General features: G+C 25.7%; 2 protein-coding genes across 2 annotated transcripts; both read left to right on the top strand.

Annotated features, from left to right (window-relative positions):
* Positions 1 to 382: 382 nt before the first annotated feature.
* Positions 383 to 4090, top strand: LOC124929836 (protein SPEAR1-like). The gene is made up of 4 exons (XM_047470223.1): positions 383 to 625; positions 756 to 823; positions 3701 to 3704; positions 3974 to 4090. The coding sequence occupies exons 1-4, from the start codon at positions 383 to 385 to the stop codon at positions 4088 to 4090; spliced, it is 432 nt and encodes a 143-aa protein (XP_047326179.1).
* A 9802-nt stretch (positions 4091 to 13892) lies between these two features.
* On the top strand, positions 13893 to 16551 carry LOC124931299 (sugar transport protein 14). Its single transcript, XM_047471733.1, has 4 exons — positions 13893 to 14099; positions 14966 to 15288; positions 15363 to 15992; positions 16089 to 16551. The coding sequence occupies exons 1-4, from the start codon at positions 13958 to 13960 to the stop codon at positions 16530 to 16532; spliced, it is 1539 nt and encodes a 512-aa protein (XP_047327689.1). The 5' UTR covers positions 13893 to 13957; the 3' UTR covers positions 16533 to 16551.
* The last annotated feature ends 2852 nt before the right edge of the window (positions 16552 to 19403 follow it).

Below are 19403 nucleotides of genomic sequence, written 5' to 3'. Positions count from 1 at the left end.
ATAATGTGTTACATTCATACTTATTTGAAAGTTAGGTGTTTAAATGAAAAGAAAAAACTTTGGGGGACAAATATAACATAAATGGAAAACTTGATGGAGTTATTTAATATGGGATTATAGAAGTTAGTGAATGAGCACAAAATCTATGTAATATAAATATATATAAAGAGAGAGACACATGGAGAAATCTAATTTCAATCTTATACAGCGATGCAATAATAATAATAATTACTAGCAATCAAAAACAGCTTAAAAGAGAGTGTTTTGAGATCAGAAAAGTCTCCATACAATTAGTTGGATCTCTCTCTCTCTATATCTCTCTTTGGAAAAAAAAAAGATGGGAAGCAATAATAATAATAATTATTATGCAGGGAATGATCATATGAACATAGGATCAAATGATCATCAGAGATCTTCAGGATCATCATCATCATCATCAAGAAAAAGCAGGAAGAACAACAGTTCAGAGAAACCTAAGCAGCCACAAAGAGGATTGGGTGTTGCTCAGTTGGAGAAGATAAGACTTCATGGTCAGATGGCCGCATATAATTCATCGGTTTCAACACCATCTAATTCTTCATCCATATGCTCATATGGGTTTCAACCTCATCCACAAAATTTTCTGGTAATTCTTATAACTAATTATTAATTCATGCATGAGATTTTTTATGAAATCTTTTGATAAATGTGCCCTAAATTGATGATTTTATGGCATATTCTCTTTTTTCAATCCTTTTTTTGTGCCATTTTGACAGATGGGTTTGAATTATGAACATAACAGAGCAAACATCAGCTTTGGTGATTCCCAAGCTACCACAACAAGGTATATATCTTGTAACTTGAGAATTTGTTATACAAAAATCATGACTTGTTGTGAAAGAAAAAGATAATTGAGTCTATACCCATAAAAGATTTGGATTTCATATTTGATTCTTTGGTAATTAAAACATCATTAAATAAGATTATATATATATATATATATATATGATCTTTACAATTGATTAAATCAGGTGGAATATAACTAGTAATGGCATACCAGAGGGGCACCATTTTGCTCAACCTAGCATGACTAGACACTTCTTTAACCCACAAGAGGTATAAATATATATATTCAATTATAAGAAATTAATTATAATGCAATCTAATATATATATTATGAATATTGTAGGACATACAAAAGAAGCAGAAGAAAGAACGAGGAGAAACCAAAATTTACAGCCAGATGAATGGTAACGAGGAGGTGGATTTGGAGCTAAGGCTATGATTATATATTATATAAATATATAAATATATTTATATAGTTAATTATAGTATAGTGTTTTGTGCATTTATTATTGAAAGTAAGATCCATTCTCGAAAGGAGGATTCGAACTAAAATCAGTTGCACAAAATTATGAGAAATTTGGTACACATTTGTCACATTTTATAAGGTTTTGTTTTTTAATTTTTAGGGGAAAATTAACCTATATAGCTGATCTTAATTAAATGTAATGCAACTAGCTAGCTAGTAATATAACATAATAAGTTCATGTATGTTATGTTGAGAATATTTACACTAAAAAATAATCTTGATTGGAAAAATAAATTGATAGAGTTCTTGATCAATAATATAATTTGGATTTTCAACCAAAATAAAATAAAAAACCATATTATAATCTAGATAATTATAAAAAAAAATAAGATAATTTTATTGCAGTAAGATAATGATTTGTCTAAAATATTGTGACAAAATATAATTTTTTTCAATTTAGCTATATATAGTTAGGTTAATAATTTCGTGACATATCATAAACTACTCTAAATTATTATCAATATTTTAGTTTTATAAAAAAATAAAAATATATTATATATTATCATGTTTAATTATTGATAATTGTATCTTGCATTCATTTTTATTAAGATTCGTGTATATATATAACTATAAATGAGTATGAATAACTCTTAATTAAGTTATAAATAATATTTTTAAGTTGTGTAATAGTTTAAAAAAAATATTGTAGACATTAGAGAACAATATTTCAATCACGCCACATACAAAATGGTATATATATAGTAGATCGGTTGATTGATGCAAGATGTCATAAGTGAAAAAATAATTATAATACTTGTAATTACTTGTGTGAAAAATAATTTAAAATGAACTCCCTAAGATTAATTTTATGTTTTTGAAAACAAAATATACTTCAATGTTCTTATTTTTGTTTAAATGGAGTGGATTTATGTTTAAAGTCAAATATATATTATAAAATTAACATGTTTATATAAAATTTCCAATAATCTAATTAGTTTGACCTAATTTTATTTATTTATATATTTTAATTTCAAATGATTCAATTTAATACTTGCATAAATTAATTATATATATTATCATTAAAAATTTATGTATCATAGATAAATTTAAAAAACAAGCTATATTATTTATATAATTCGGTAAAAGGTCTTTGTGCAAATCGCGATGATTTAATTTATTATATATATATATATATTAATATAGACATTAAAATTTTTAATTTATTTAATATAAATTTTATCTAAATTTAAATTATTATTTCATATGAATTTTGTGATTTATTACATATTATCAATAATTTATTTATAAAAAATAATTCTTATTATTCAAATTACATATACAACATTACTTTGTAAATAATAAAAAATAACATTTAAATAATCAAATAAGCTAAATAAAGTTATATTAAATAATATAAATTTGCAAAGATCGGAATTTTAATTGAGCTATTCGTCAATCATGTATTTCCAGGATAACTAAAAAATTAACAAACTTATTTGAATTCAATAAAAATTAGTAAAGAATAAGAGCAAGACAAACAAACAGAAAAAATCTCTACCTATAATTCTGAACGGTAATAAAATTTATCTTTGTCTCATACAAAAAATCATTTTAAGATACATGCGAAAGGCTTTTATTTGGAGATAATAAATTCTAAAAATTATTTATAAGAAAAAAACTCAAATAAAAAAACATATATATTTTGCTATAAAGAAATTATTTGTTACAATAACTAGTCAAACACGAATTAAAAAATAATTACCAAAATTATTGAAATAGATTGGAATATATGGGATGCAGACAACCCTAAAATCATTTGTGATTCATTTGAAATAGATTGTAATATTGAAAAAGATTCTTGGAGATTAGAATAAAATGGGAAATTTGATTAAATAACCTCAAAGACGAGGTTATTTGATCTGGTGGTAATTTACTAATTAAATTGCGTTCGTGGTATTTTTATTTTTTTTTGACGAAATTACCCTTGTAGCGAAACGCTAAGGGACTTAGCGTTTCGCTAAGTGAATTAGGTTTAGTATAAATACTTTAATTTTTTCATTTTTTTCATTTTCTTTCTCTCTCTTCTCTTGCTCTCTCTTTCACGGCGGCGGCGACGGAGGCAGAGGCGGCGGGGCGGCGGTCTAACCTAAATCGATTTGCACGATCTTCATTTCTTTCAAACCCTAAACCTAAATCGATTTACACTATCTTCATTTCTTTCAAACCCTAACCCTAAACCTATTTTGCATGCAGGTCAGGTGAAGGATGATTTAAGGTGTCGATTCTAAGGATGTTTCCATGATATTCTCAAACCCTTCTGTTCTTATTTGATTTATAATGTTTCATAGTTATTATTTGGTTCGTTCATATCATATTGGTTCATATTTCTGGTTCATATTTCTGTTTCAGGGAAGTTTCGCTAAGTGCTTAACGTTTCGCTAAGTGCTTAGCGTTTCGCTAAGTGCTTAGCGTTTCGCTAAGTGCTTATCGTTTCGCTAAGTGCCTAGCGTTTCGCTAAGTGCTTAGCGTTTCGTACGGATGGTGGTTCACATCACTAAATAGTATCAGAATAATGGTCTCAAACTTCATGATTTGTTACAGGTACAAGCAAAACTTGAATAAATTATTTAGCCTATTTGAAAACTATTATTTTATCAATTTAAACTGAGTCTTTTGTTGCAGGAAGGGAGCATGGGTCTTCTGAAAAGTGTTGAGAAATTCAAGCCTCAAGCTGGTTGCAGGTTTGCTATTTATGCATACTGGTGGATAAGGCAATCCATTAGGAAGGCGATTTTCTAGCACTCTAGAACGATCCGCCTTCCAGTAAAATATTATTCCTTTCAAGAAGCTAAAGCAAAATGGAAGCAGCCAAGGACCTGATGCCTATGCTAACTTGGTCATATAGGAAAGGATTTTAGACTAATTGGAGAGGCTATTTTTTACTTATTCTCATTTCAATTACTGGGAAAAAATATAGTAATCTCTTCAAAAGTTTGTTTTTTAATTGGTAATAGATTTTGTATATATGAAAACATATAATATGTAGTTCACAGTTGTAATTGTAATTTTTTAGTCATGTGGTAAAAAAGAATAATATGTTTGATAAGACTATTTGTTCTTGGTACAATTTCATTTATGCAGAGCTCTTTTATTCATTGATAGAAGTAAAGTTCTAGTTCTTTATACTATTAAGATAAAAACAAGATCTAAAGAGGCATTTCAAGATTCAAATTTATGTAAGTGAACCCCATATTTGAAGTAATGTTCTTATAAAAACTATTCAAAAATGGTGTTATTTTTTTTAGATTTCGATTATACTCCATCATGAATGTCTTAAATATGGAATCGAATCCAAGCCATCACAGACTTGAACCAAATGATCAAAAGTTCAATTCAGATTGGATAGTTAGAAAGTTCGGATCGGTTTGTATTCTTACCAATATTCATCATTAACATGAAGATTCAACCAAGGTCCATTCATCATAATTCATAAGATGTGTTATCAATATTTTGTTATAAAAATTGATTGAAAGTTTAAAATTTGGTTATCTACAATAGTTGAAAGATTAAACAACACAAACAAGAAGAATCTCTCTATTCTATTCAACTAACAAACTAATAATGAACAACATCATTAAATGAAGATTCAACCATTCAAATAAAAATCTAATCACCCCATGAAGACTTCCCACAAATGAAGAATACACAGTATCATCAGGAACAAAATCAGCTTCTTTCATCTCATCAAACAATTCAAATGCCTCATCCGATCTTCCCACCTTCGACAAATCTGAAATCATCGCAGTATAACTTACGAAACGCTAAGCACTTAGCGAAACACTAGGCACTTAGCGAAACGCTATGCACTTAGCGAAACGCTAGGCACTTAGCGAAACGCTAGGCACTTAGCGAAACGCTAGGCACTTAGCGAAACTTCCCTGAAACAGAAATATGAACCAGAAATATGAACCAATGTGATATGAACGAACCAAATAATAAATATGAAACAATATAAACCAAATAAGAACAGAAGGGTTTGAGAATATCATGGAAACATCTTTAGAATCGACACCTTAGAATCATCCTTCACCTGACCTGCATGCAAAATATGTTTAGGGTTAGGGTTTGAAAGAAATGAAGATAGTGTAAATCGATTTAGGTTTAGGGTTTGAAAGAAATGAAGATCGTGCAAATCGATTTAGGTTAGACCGCCGCCCCGCCGCCTTTGCCTCCGTCGTCTCCGTCGCCGCCGCCGCCGCCGCCGTGAAAAAGAGAGCAAGAGAAGAGAGAGAAAGAAAATGAAAAAAATGAAAAAATTAGAGTATTTATACTAAACTTAATTCACTTAGCGAAACGCTAAGTCCCTTAGCGTTTCGCTACAAGGGTAATTTCGTCAAAAAAAAATAAAAATACCACGAACGCAATTTAATTAGTAAATTACCACCAGATCAAATAATCTCATCTTTGAGGTTATTTAATCAAATTTCCCAATAAAATCACAATATTATTTCATTAGAGGACATTTCTTTTGCATATGGAAAAAATTATAATAGTTCTTAAACTTTATATTAATACATAAAAATACATTAAATTTTATTTTATATCTTACGTATCCATCAAAGATTCAGAATATATTTAAATTACGAAAATTCGTGATAACAAATTCGATTCAGCTAAATAAAATATCGCACTAAACAAAAAAAAAAAAACAGAAAAGAGACCGGACACCCTAGTTAATTTGCTAGAAACTTACTTAAAGAGTCGCAATTAATATGTTTTTTTAATTTCTCAATAAATTTATAATTATTTTTAAGAATAGAGAAAATAATTTCATTAAATATCAATAATAATTAAATTTAATAAATATCTATTTGGATATAAAAAAAAATACTCACATCCTAAGCATAATTATATATTATATATATATATATTAATATTTTGTATAGCAATAATAAAAAATGATATAAATCCAATATTCCAATATATGAATGGTAGGAGTCAATGACATTATCCCATTAAAGCATTTTATTATTCATTAGCGACACAATTTCTGTATCTAAAGGAAAATTTATTTATTTTTACTCCGAAAAAATAAAGTTAACTATACTAATTCTAAAATGTAAAAAAAAAAAAAAATACTAAACATGTATTTCGTCCTTATCATTTCTATATTTTTCATCATAATATCTATAAATAAAAAATAAAAATAAAAAGATTAAATATCTAATTTAACATAACAATACTAATTAACTAAGTCAGTCTGTATCTAAACAATTAAACATTAAAAGACTCAATATATAAATATACAAATTTAATTTAAACTCTAAGGGTCATAAAAAAAACATAAAAAAAATTTAGTTACATTAGATATCCCAAAACATTTAACAACCTTTTCTAGCACTAATTTTTGTTCTCATTTATTTATTTTTTTTCTCAATAATGCTTTGTAAATCAATAACTGGCTCAATCTTGCTTTTTTATTTGGGCTTTCTTAAAACCAAATTATCTTTTATAAAATTTCATTTTAAAATGTTAATACAACCTCATAACAATATTTCACTCTGATTTAAAATGATTAAGTTAAAAATCGAATTCGATAATTTTAATATCAAGACAATTTATATTTATAATTTTAATAAATGCACAAAAATAAGAAGAACCTACATATTTATGACACAAAATTAGGGGAGCTAGCCAATGGTGCATGGTGAAGAATTTGAAGAATACAAAATTTCAAAAAGTTAAAAATTGATTATATAATTTAAATTTCAATTAGTCTAATTTGAAAATAGTGTGGGTCAATCCAAATTCGATAAGATTAACTATATACGCTTGTTTCTCACTACATGAGTAAGTTAAAAATTATATAGAAAATAATAAAATTTATTTGACAATATGTAACTTTTTTTTTCTTCTATAAATTATAATGAACTACTCGCTTGTATTAGTATTTAACAAAAAAAAAAATGATGCATATCAATAAACAAAACTATATATAATAACAATCTAAATTAGAAACAAAATAATTTTAAAATGAAAGATAATCTGAGGCCCATACAGCCACATAACCCACTAGGCCTATAAATTTCGAGCTTTTACTAGAAACAATATTGGGCTTTAATCTTTTAATATATACAATAATTGTTTTTTTCTTTTTATCAATTTTTTTTTGTAGTAACTATGGCTGATTTGACAAAAAGAATTCAATGCTAAAAACGGTTTCCTTATCTTATGATTTGATTTGTTTTTTCATTTTTGTTTAGAAGGCTATTGACATTTTGCATTATTTTTCAATATTTCTGTTATTTTTTATTCAACTCACATTTATAATTATAACATGAAAGCATGTTTAATATGAATAAAATATGAGATGATTGATCTCTTACATAAATTATTCTCATCTAAATGATCTTGGTTGGTTAATATTTTGTTGTGTTACAATGTTAATTATTATTAATAATCTAATTTATTTTGTATATACAAAATTATTATTTAGTACTTTACTCTATAAAGATATACATTTTATTTTTTATTTTAGGAAGTTAGAATCTTATTTGACTATAGAGAGTCCCCAAGGTTTGATTTTGAAGGCTCCTATGCAATTTTTATTTATTTTTAACACTTTTTAAAATAATATAAAAATGTATAATAGTTTAATCTTAAAATTAATAAAATAAAATAATTTAATTTTTTATTTTTTAAAACTTACTAATTATAGGTGAAGAGTTCAAACTTTATGAAAAATTTATTTATAAAATAAATTTTATATGACTTCTATGAGGGGAATGACCATATTCAAATGGATAAGTTATATTATCTTTAAATTAGTTATGACTCTATAGAGTAGACTATTGTGAAATGTTTTGAAAATCGTGCAATTAATAAACATACAAAAATTCATAGTTAAAAATTTCATAGTTGCTTTGGATTACCCAACTCTATATTTATCCTAATTTGATTTAAACATAAAAGTTTGTTAACTTGAACTAATATTTTTCCTATTAAAATCAAATCTGTAAAATATAAATGACAAATTTATGAATAAATCATTAGAAATGAAAATTCATATACTACAATATTATAATTATATATGAGAGATTGATTCAATTCCATTCATTTTGTCTATAAATAAGTTATAATGGTCCTAACGTTTATAGTATTGTTTTCCTTTAAATGTTACTTTAATTGATCGGTCACTCAAAACACCGTAGACTAGAAACTACTTATTTAATTCATATCTACATCAATTAGGAAACGGCCAAACTGCCGTAATTATTATTCTATGGTTGGTTCAATGTTTTTTATTTTAATTTATTATTATTATTATTTTAATTCAACGTTTTACTAACAAATTTAATATGAGACTTTTAACATTGCATTCAATACTTTTCACATTTGAATTATTTTAATATATTATTTTTTTATTATTTTTCAAATTTAAATATTAAATAGAGAAAATTGTGAAATATATATATATATATATATATATATATATATATATATATATATATATATATATATATATATATATATTGTTACTCCCAACTGAATTCGATGTCTTTTTTTCTTACAAATAATTTTTATCACTTAGTTACATTAGTGAGTTATAATTTAATTTTTTTAGTCTTATAATAATCATTTTATTTAAAAAAACCTTTAAATAAAAAAAAGATAAGCATTGTTGATGCTGTGAGTGAGATTTTCTATTTTAGAAAAATATATATAGATATAGAAGTGAAATTGGGATAAAATATATATATATATATATATATATATATATATATATTATTAATTTGAAATATACAGTATTGATATATATGCGCATGTTGGTTTTGAAAATTGTTAAAATGGAGCAGGTTACCAAAATTAATTTATTTAATGTACTACCAATCTACAATAATGTCATGAAATAAAATAATATTCCAAGTGTCAATTTCTTTTTTTTATGTATAAATCATTGATCTTATTGCATCAACCATTTTCAATTTTTTAATTATATATAATTTAATTCAAAATATTAACGTCATCTAACAAAATAATCAAGACTTAGGAGTACTTAGAACCTAATTATAATTATAATTAGTTAGATATAAACTAAACTAAAACAAAAGAAGTTTTAATAAAAAAAAATAACAACTAAATATTAATAAACAAAGATTTTCCAACTAGCATTTTTGTGTTATAATAAATAAAAATATCTAATCAATAATGCAAAAAATATCATAGTTAAACACTAAATATGTTGTCCAAAACCACTTAAAATATTTTAAAATAAATAAAACACAGACTAATATGTGTGATTATAATGTTAAAACACATTAATATAAGAAATTAACGTTACAAAATTAATATTATAATAATTTACGTGGTTACAATGTCAAAGTATTTTAATACATAACAAAAAATTTTGCTCAAATCTATCTATCTATATAATATAATATGATGTTTAATTTTTAAAGTGTCAGGATTGTCGGGTCGAGAACTGTGATTAATTTGGATATATATGTGAGAGTAAATGGATATTTGGGTCGGATTGTGAGTTGACCCGCCCATAAACTTAAAACGATTAAAAATAAAATTAAAAATGTTATAAGTATGGTTCGAATTTGCAACTTAACAAAAAAAAAAATAAGTACAACCTTTAACCAACTAGGCTAATAAAACTTTATATTTTAAATTCAACACAAAATTTAATGAACGCAAGACATTTTAATAATATAAGTTCAATTTTTTTAACTAACTAATATATATATATAATGATGTTTAATTTTTAAAGTGTCCAGATTGTAGAATCAAGAGCCATGGTTAATTTGAATATATATGTAAGAGTAAATAGATACTTGAATCAGATTGTGGATTCACCCGCCCATAAACATTTTTACCGTAATATTTTTTCAAAGTTTTTTATATTATTACTCGTATATACATGCTAGTTATTATATAATGTCATTTATAATTTTTAAAAACTAAAAATCCGTCAACTTTTATATTTTTTTAATTTGGTTTGTCAATCATTTATTTTTTTATAAATAGTAAATGTAAAACTTAGGTTTGTTTCACCATATGTAATATATATGTAATATATATATATATATATATATTTCAAACCTAATTAATTTAAAATTGATTTTAGTCGATAAATTTTAAGTTTTAATCTTAAATTTTCTTAACTGGGCCTTTTACTGTTAATGTTAACATATATTTTATTCACTAGACACTCCATTTAACTCTTTTTGATTCACAATTTTTTATATGTCTCTTTATTTCCTCGATAAATCACCCACTAATCATAATCTTGTGACTTACACTTTTTCATATGTCTCTTTATTCCTCGACAAATCACTCACTAATTTTAGTTGACCTCTCTTTTACTCTCACTTCAACAAATCAACAACTAATTCCAATTGATCACAGACCTCTTATCCAACGTCAAACTAACTACCACCCGTTCATTTCGTGACCTCACACTTTCAAATGTTCGTCAAACCAACTACTAATTCTGACCTCACACTTGACAAACCACCCACCACCCGACCTCCATCTCGTGACATCACACTTTTAAATGCTCGCTAAACCAATCACTAATTCCGACCTCACACTCGACAAACCACCCACCAACCCACTTCACACTTTCAAATGATCGTCAAACCAACCACTAATTCCGACCCCACTCTTGACAAACTACCCACCCCCGACATTCATCTCGTGACCTCACACTTTTAAATGTTCGTCAAACCAACCACTAATTCCGATCTCACATTTCACAAACTACTCACCACCCGACCTTCATCTCGTGATCTTACATTTTCAAATGTCTCGTATCTTAAGCATGAAATATGAACCCTTTAACCGGTAGATCACTTAAAATTATTAAAATAATGTTATTATATATATATATATATATATTAGGATATGTAAAATAATTATTAAGAAATAAAATTAATGACGTAGATTATTACAGTGCTTTGTTGACTTTAAACCTTGTTTATATATATATATATATATATCATTGTTAATTCATTCTTAATCGTTATTCATATTTTTTACTCCAATTTGAACATTAAATTATTGATACTCATTTACAATCACAATAAAATTTAAGTAATTGTTAGAGCATGATCTTACAAGGTATTTAATTTGACTTTTCAATTTAGATTTATCAAATTTATATGTAAATAAAATATTAAAAATAAATTTAATATATTTCACAAATAACCATCAGTCTATATTAATATTAATATTAATATAGGAAGACTCATTTATAAGTATATAAAATTATTTATTTCTTTTATCATTCGTTCGTATTAAAAAAAAATAACAATTCAAAATAATTTCTTATCTCACACATATTACCACCAATTCTCATTAAATTCACAAAAGTTGGTGTCTATGCCACATCTAACTTCAAATTTGTATATATTTGTATAAGTAAATTTTTAATATGTTCATGTACACTCACATGAAAATTCAATACCAATGTAAGCACATAGCATGGTGTCCTTTCATTAACCATGAGACGAGTTTCAACATTGTTGTCAAGTTCTTTTTTTAAAAGAAAAGTTATGTAGGATGATGTCATTTATCATTATCATTATTGATATGTTGGATGCAATAAATATCAAAACATTTATTAATATTATTAGTTTTTGACAAAAATAGAATTATCCATATATTAAATACATCAATATGAAGATAACAAACACATTAGCCTTCACAAAAATGTTATAAATATGAAATGAACCGTTAACCTATTTCATAAAATGATAAAAATACAAATTATTTTCTTAAAAGAATAAGAAAATTAAAATTTAACATTAAAATTAAAGAATTAATAAAATAAAAATGAAGTTAAAGAAACAATATGTTACAAGTTTATTCTTATTTTTCTAAAATAAATATTATTGAATTTAAAACATAACAAAGACTTATTCTATAAAATATTAAATTGATCATATTTGAATACACTTAAAGATAATAGAACTGGAATGTAATTAAATTTGTTAATATATAATTAAAAAATATTTTATAATATTATTTAATGAGATATTGTAAAAAAATATAATTTTTAAATAATTTTAAAAAAAAAATCCGTTAAACTCAATTTTAGCAGTGGCTGCGGAAGCTGGTTAAACCAAATAGGATAAATAAATTTAAAATTTCTATTTTCTTATTAATCATTATCATTATTATTATTATTATATTTAGAAGTAGTCAAACAAATTGAAGAGATGTTATGAATTGATTTAGTCTATTGTTCAACGGTACAAGGCCCCCACACCGTGATGTACACAACGAATCTAAAGTCCAATTAGCTAGCAACTATTATAAAATATTCAGAGATTGAACCATTTTTAAATAAATGGCGGATAAAAGAAAATTATTACTTTTTTTATAAAATTTTAAATTATATTATATAATTCTGAATTTTTTTTTATAAATTATAATTTATTTTGATGGTTAACCAAATAAAGAAAATTCACATAATAAATAAGCTGATGTAAATAAATATTCACATTTAAATTTGTTTATCTTATAATAAATCAAAACTTAATAATTTTATCTAAAAAAATAAAAATTATAAGTTTAATTTTCTTTTAACTTAAGTTAAAATTAAAGTTTATGAGGATAATTATTTGTTTTAAATAAATAGAACTATTATGACACCCAATAATATTATATGTATGTTTAAAATTACTTATTTACAAAATTAAGATTACAACTAAATAGTTAATAATGATTGATTACAGATAAGATTTCAAATTATCCATCTAAAAATAAGAGACCAAATAAAATATTTAGGACTTGCATTGACTATTGACTAATCAAAACCAGTTACCTCTATTTTCAATGCGCCCGATTATTAAAATAATTTTATTATATTATAAGAACTCTGAAATTAGAACCTTGTTATCTAATACTCTAATTTTGACTATTTAATTAAATTCTTTGATTTTTTTTTTTTTTAAATTGCTACCCATGTATTTTTTTTAATTCTGAAGTTAATAACTATATACATGTGACACACAAAAAAAGTTAAAATTTGTAGGTATAGGCATAGTTCGGTTTTGAATTATTTAATAACACAATTATTTAAATGATTTGTGATGATTTTGATGTTAGTATTTTTTTTTTTTTGTTAAAAAAACTTAAAATGATATTAATATATAATAATAAATAAAATAATAACTTAGAGGTATATGCAATAGAAGAGGAGTATGATATATTTTGGGTGCATGGTTATTCAAATAACCACATGCCATAGACTATTTAAGCTCCCTTTGTTGAAAAAATCAACCAAATAAATCAAAAGATATGTGAGGTGTCATAATTCATAAGTAATTTTTTAATATATATCAATAAGAAAAAAAACAAAATGACTAAAAAGATATTAAAGTTAACATAAAATTCACATCAATATACACTATTCATAAGTTAATAATAGGCTATTATTCATAAGATGATAAGATCAAATTTTATTTTTTTCTAATTTAAATGAACTTCAAATAGGTAATTGATCAATAAATATGCTACTATTATTGTTGCCTCACTGGCACACTTCCCCTCTCTCTATCTCTCTTCCAATTGTGTCTTTCTTTTTCCTTCTTCTCTATATTAATATTATTAGTCGGAAAGTGAGAGCTCCGGCAAAAGAGGAGAGAGAAGATAATGGCCGGAGGAGGTTTTGCAAACGTAGGAGGACAGAAGAGGGCTGAACAGTACAAACATAAGATCACTGGATATTTCATTTTTGCTTGTATTGTTGCAGCCATGGGTGGTTCTCTCTTTGGATATGATCTTGGTGTTTCTGGTCAGTATTCTTCGATCCCTCTTTCATTCAATTCACTACTCTCAAACAATCCTTATTTTCTCATGATTCTGGTGCCAAATTTATGGATGATTTGATCATTTGTGTGAATTCACAAACCAGGATCCCTCAAAATATTTTTCTAGAGAGAGAAACAAAAAAATAAATTTATTTTTGTGATTTTTTTTTTCATTATCCCATGATGTCAAAAATCTTAAAAAGTAAATATTTTTCTGATTTGTTATAAGTTTTATTAAAATCAATTAGCCAATGATGCTTGAGGACAAAAAAGCAAAGAAGACAAAAATGGCATATTTACAATTACATGAAACAATACAATATTTGTATATTCTATATGCTTCACACATATATAATGGGATATAGTTTGTTATAATATCTGTCATCTTATTATTATATATATTAAAAAAATGTGATGCAAATTTTATTATATAATTATAACATTTTGAAATATAATTTAAATTATTATTAATATATATCCAAATTATATAATCCAGTCTCTCCAAAATTGGGGATACCATAATCAAGAAGGGGAGATTGAATGGCCTAGGGAGGGGATGGCTATAGGTGGTGGTGGCCTATTTTGCCTCACGCTAAGACGACATGATTGCCTTAGAAACCAAGATTTCGGGTATTTCAATTAAGAACACCTTAGGACGCCTTAGAGCCTGGTCTCGAGATTCCGACTAAGAACGTCTTAAATAAATTATAATGACTGTAATTAAACAAAAATATATTATTCTAAGTCTGTTGAGAAATGCCTTAATTTAAAGTTATTTTTGAATATGAAACATTTTGAAAAGCTGTATTTTTGTTAATGCTTTAAGAATTTTGATGTAAATATAATGAAGGTGGAGTGACCTCCATGGATGATTTCTTAAAAGAATTCTTTCCGAAGATCTACGAGCGAAAGAAGGCTCATCTCAACGAGACAGATTACTGCAAATACGACAGTCAAATTCTCACACTCTTCACTTCCTCTTTATACATCGCCGCCCTTGTTTCCACCTTCGGAGCTTCCTACGTTACCAGAAACAAAGGCAGAAGAGCCAGTATCCTTGTCGGATCCATCAGCTTCTTCCTCGGAGCAATCGTCAATGCTTTCGCCAAAAACATACCCATGCTCATCATCGGCCGAATCTTTCTCGGCTTTGGAATTGGATTCGGAAATCAAGTAAGCATCCCAATTTTAATTTTGATCAAATTTCATCTTCTAATTCGGTTGCTCTGTTTTTCTTCCACCTGCAGGCAGTTCCTCTGTACCTGTCGGAAATGTCGCCGCCGAAAGTGAGAGGAGCAGTTAACCAGCTGTTCCAGCTAACAACCTGTCTAGGAATCCTCATAGCGAATTTCATCAATTACGGAACAGAGAAGATTCATCCATGGGGATGGAGATTATCTCTTGGTTTAGCCACCGTGCCAGCCACGTTAATGTTCGTCGGCGGTCTATTCCTCCCGGAGACACCCAACAGTCTTGTAGAACAAGGAAGATTGGAAGAAGGAAGAAAGGTATTGGAGAAAATCAGAGGTACTCAAGAAGTAGACGCTGAATTCAGCGATCTTCTAGACGCCAGCAAAGAAGCGCAAGCGATTAAGAATCCATTTAGGAATTTACTAAAACGCAAGAACCGACCGCAATTGATCATAGGCGGTTTGGGTATTCCTGCGTTTCAACAGCTAACAGGAATGAACTCTATTCTGTTTTACGCCCCTGTTATATTTCAAAGCCTTGGATTTGGTTCAGGCGCGTCTCTTTATTCTTCAACTATTACAAGTGCAGCTTTAGTAGCAGCTGCATTGATTTCCATGTCTTTGGTTGATAAATTCGGCAGGCGAGCTTTCTTTCTTGAAGCCAGCGTGGAAATGATTCTTTGTCTAGTAAGTTTTTCTTTGTTTTGAATTTGGTTTCGGGTTTATGGTTTAGGGTTTTTATCGAACAACCAATTACAGTTTTTATCGAACAACCAATTACAGGTTGCGGTGGCGATTACATTGGCTTTGAAATTTGGAGAAGGGAAAGAGCTGCCAAAGGGGGTTGGAGTTTTTCTGGTGGTGGCTATATGTATATTTGTGTTGGCTTATGGGAGGTCATGGGGGCCATTAGGGTGGTTGGTTCCTAGTGAGCTTTTTCCATTGGAGACGAGATCGGCAGGTCAGAGTGTGGTGGTTTGTGTGAATATGATCTTCACGGCTTTGATTGCACAGTGTTTTCTGGTTTCACTTTGTCATCTTAAGTATGGGATATTCTTGCTATTTGCTGGTTTGATCATGATTATGGCTACTTTTATCTACTTTCTGTTGCCGGAGACCAAACAAGTGCCGATTGAAGAAGTGCATTTCTTGTTTGAAAATCACTGGTTCTGGAAGAGATACGTCGTCGCCGCCGATGATGATCGGAAACCTGCACCTTATGTCTAGATCTCTTCTTTATAGTTTGTCTGATTTCAGTGATTCAGTCAAATTTATAGTTACATTATAGGTCTTTCTCTGTTCTTGTGGGAAGAACTCACCAGGCTTATTATATCTTATCTAAAATATCAATGAAAAAATCAAAAGTAAAATTATAATTAATCTTTATTCATACGGAATAGAAGTTATTCTCACTTCAAACTCATTTTTCTTTATTTATTCTGTCTAATCCATATTATTGAATGTTATAATTTGAAATGTAGTCTTAGCTTGTACGTTTAAGGAATGGGTTGAATTAATTATAGGCACCAACAGAATATAAATAATTTAATTGTAGGTAGGTTAGTATTAGCAAAATGTATGCTGGCACCTAGTAACCTAACCCTATTATTAAGGAAACAACCTCATCATGTTCACACGGTCTGCCTATTTTGGAAACAACTTTTTTTTTCTTTTACAAATCTGGAATTAGATTTGAGTTTGAATTTAAAAAATGCTATAATTAAATTATGTTTTGAAATGTTATCTAAATTCAAATAAAAGGAATATTCTTGGCCTCTTTGAGATCATGAGTTCAAGTGTGTTTGCGGACTATATGTTTAACCAGAGCCGACTCCGAGTTTTGGGCTGCTCTAGCCCCGGCAGAAAAAAAAATCGATATATTTTTGTTCCTTAGGTCTAGTTTAAAATTTTGATAAAAAATAGTTTTTGGTGAGATTTAAACTCATAATCAAATAAAATTTTAAGTTTTCATCTTTAATCACTAAACTAAGGAATTTTATGTTTTATATAAGACGGTTAAAATCTCGAGTTAACTCTTAAAATCTTTACAATTTCACCGAAAGTTTAACGAGTTTGATTTTAAGTAAACTCTTAAATAGATAAACTTTTTCAGTTTTAAATTTACAATAATAAGATTTTACGATTTTACGAGTTTATAAATAATTTCGATTTTACAATTTTATACGATTTTACATTTAAAAATATAAATTTATATTTAAAAATTAAAAAAAAGTTATTATTTTAAAATAAATTAATTAATATAATTAATTGTGTAAGTATAAATTTTTTATAATTTATTTACTTATTATTATTTTTAAATTAATTTTATATTTAAATATTTAAATATTTAAAATTAGTTAGATATAAATACTTAATTATATATATATATATAAATAATAATAATATATATTTTAAATTAAACTCTTACTACTTCAAATAAACTCTAGATTTTACTAGTTTACAACTAAACTAAGCAGCAATTTTACATAAACTTTTGATTTTGACATCCTTAATTTTATATTAAATTTAACTAAATAACTTATTATTTTTAATAAATGGAATGCTCTAAAGGTGGGCTGTCCTTTAAGGCTTGTCGGCTTATCCAGGCCGCCCGTTAACTAGCTGTTTCAAATCAAGATGTAATATTATGATAGAAAATTGTTTTGAAGTAAATTTATTGACTAAGTAACAAAATGTTGGGTTCGAATCAAGTATGATGTTGAATCTCTATTTATAAATTTAAGATGTTTTTAATAATAATCAAAATCATAATATTGATCTATGATTATCTATTTCTAAAAATTCAATATTTGGGTGAAAATAATAAGTTAAAAACAGATTTCAAAATAGGTGAAATTTTAATTTGAACCAAACTTTAATTCCTATGTATTAAACATATTTTTTGCTCATGTTTTCATTTCTAACATAAAAAAAAACATTCATATTACATTTGAAAAATCATGCAATCCAGCAAAAATGAATTTGATCACATCGAAAAATTCTTGTGATGAATTGGTCGAATTCTATGTTTCTTTCTGAAAATAAAAATGGCTAACCTTAAAAATGAGATTGCAAACTTGTGTTTTTACCTAAACAATTTCTTTTTTATATCAGTGGGAAACTAAATTAATTATTAAAAAATATACATAACAAATTAGAATAGAGTATAATAATAATAATAATTATACATAATTCTAAAATTATTATTATTAAAAAAAATAATCTTTAGTCTAGACAAAAGCAACATGCTAATTAGAATTTAATTGCATATGATTATTTAAAAAAAAAAAACTTACCCTTTTATTTAATAAATTGAATATTTTTTTTAATTTTTTTTAAAGTTTCATATTTAAAATAAATATATTTACATTTTTTTTAATTTTAAATTAAAAATTATATTCCTTAATTTTATTTTAAACTTTTTATATTATTAATTTTAAAAAAAAGATAATTATAAAATTTTTAATATTTTTAAAATAAAATATATTTACAAGTTATTTTATTTTATTTTTACATTAAAATTAATATGAAAAAACTCTTATTTTTATTTAAAAGATTCATTAAAACCTTTTTACAAAATTTCCTATACAAATAAATTAATAATTTACATTTACATTAAAAAAATGTAATTAAAAAAATATACATTTTTAATTTAAATTATTTAGTTTTTACACAATTTCATATTTAAACATTTTTAAATTTTAATTAAAAAATTATATTCTTTTAATTTTATTTTATACTTTTATATTCTTAATTTTTACATAAATTTTAAAAACAATTTTATAAAAAATTTCATATTTAAAATAAAATTTACATTTTTAATTACAATTTTATATTTTTTAATTTTATTTAAGTTTTATTATATTTTTGCATTAAAATATTTAAAATTATTTTAAAAAAAAACTCTTATTTTTATTAAGAGATATCGTTTCCCGTAATAATACTATTTTCCAAAAATCATATTCCCTCACAACTCTATTATTTTTATAATTTACATTTTCAATTTTTAATTTTTTAATTTTATTTTAAACTTTTTTTTATTCTTAAATTAATTTTATTTTAAACTTTTCTATTCTTAAATTTTAAATTATGTTTATA

The sequence above is a fragment of the Impatiens glandulifera genome, chromosome 3 (genome assembly GCF_907164915.1).
Source record: "Impatiens glandulifera chromosome 3, dImpGla2.1, whole genome shotgun sequence".
In the NCBI taxonomy this organism is placed as follows: Eukaryota; Viridiplantae; Streptophyta; class Magnoliopsida; order Ericales; family Balsaminaceae; genus Impatiens; species Impatiens glandulifera.
Note: the sequence above shows the minus strand (reverse complement) of the source record. Positions and strands in the feature narration are given on the sequence as shown.

Excerpts from the sequence above, each read along its gene's own strand:
- LOC124931299 (XM_047471733.1), top strand. The coding sequence starts at position 13,958 with ATGGCCGGAGGAGGTTTTGCAAACGTAGGAGGACAGAAGAGGGCTGAA. Across the intron at positions 14,100-14,965 it reads ATATGATCTTGGTGTTTCTG|GTGGAGTGACCTCCATGGAT; the intron begins GTCAGTATTCTT and ends AATATAATGAAG. Across the intron at positions 15,289-15,362 it reads GAATTGGATTCGGAAATCAA|GCAGTTCCTCTGTACCTGTC; the intron begins GTAAGCATCCCA and ends TTCCACCTGCAG.
- LOC124929836 (XM_047470223.1), top strand. The coding sequence starts at position 383 with ATGAACATAGGATCAAATGATCATCAGAGATCTTCAGGATCATCATCA. Across the intron at positions 626-755 it reads CTCATCCACAAAATTTTCTG|ATGGGTTTGAATTATGAACA; the intron begins GTAATTCTTATA and ends CCATTTTGACAG.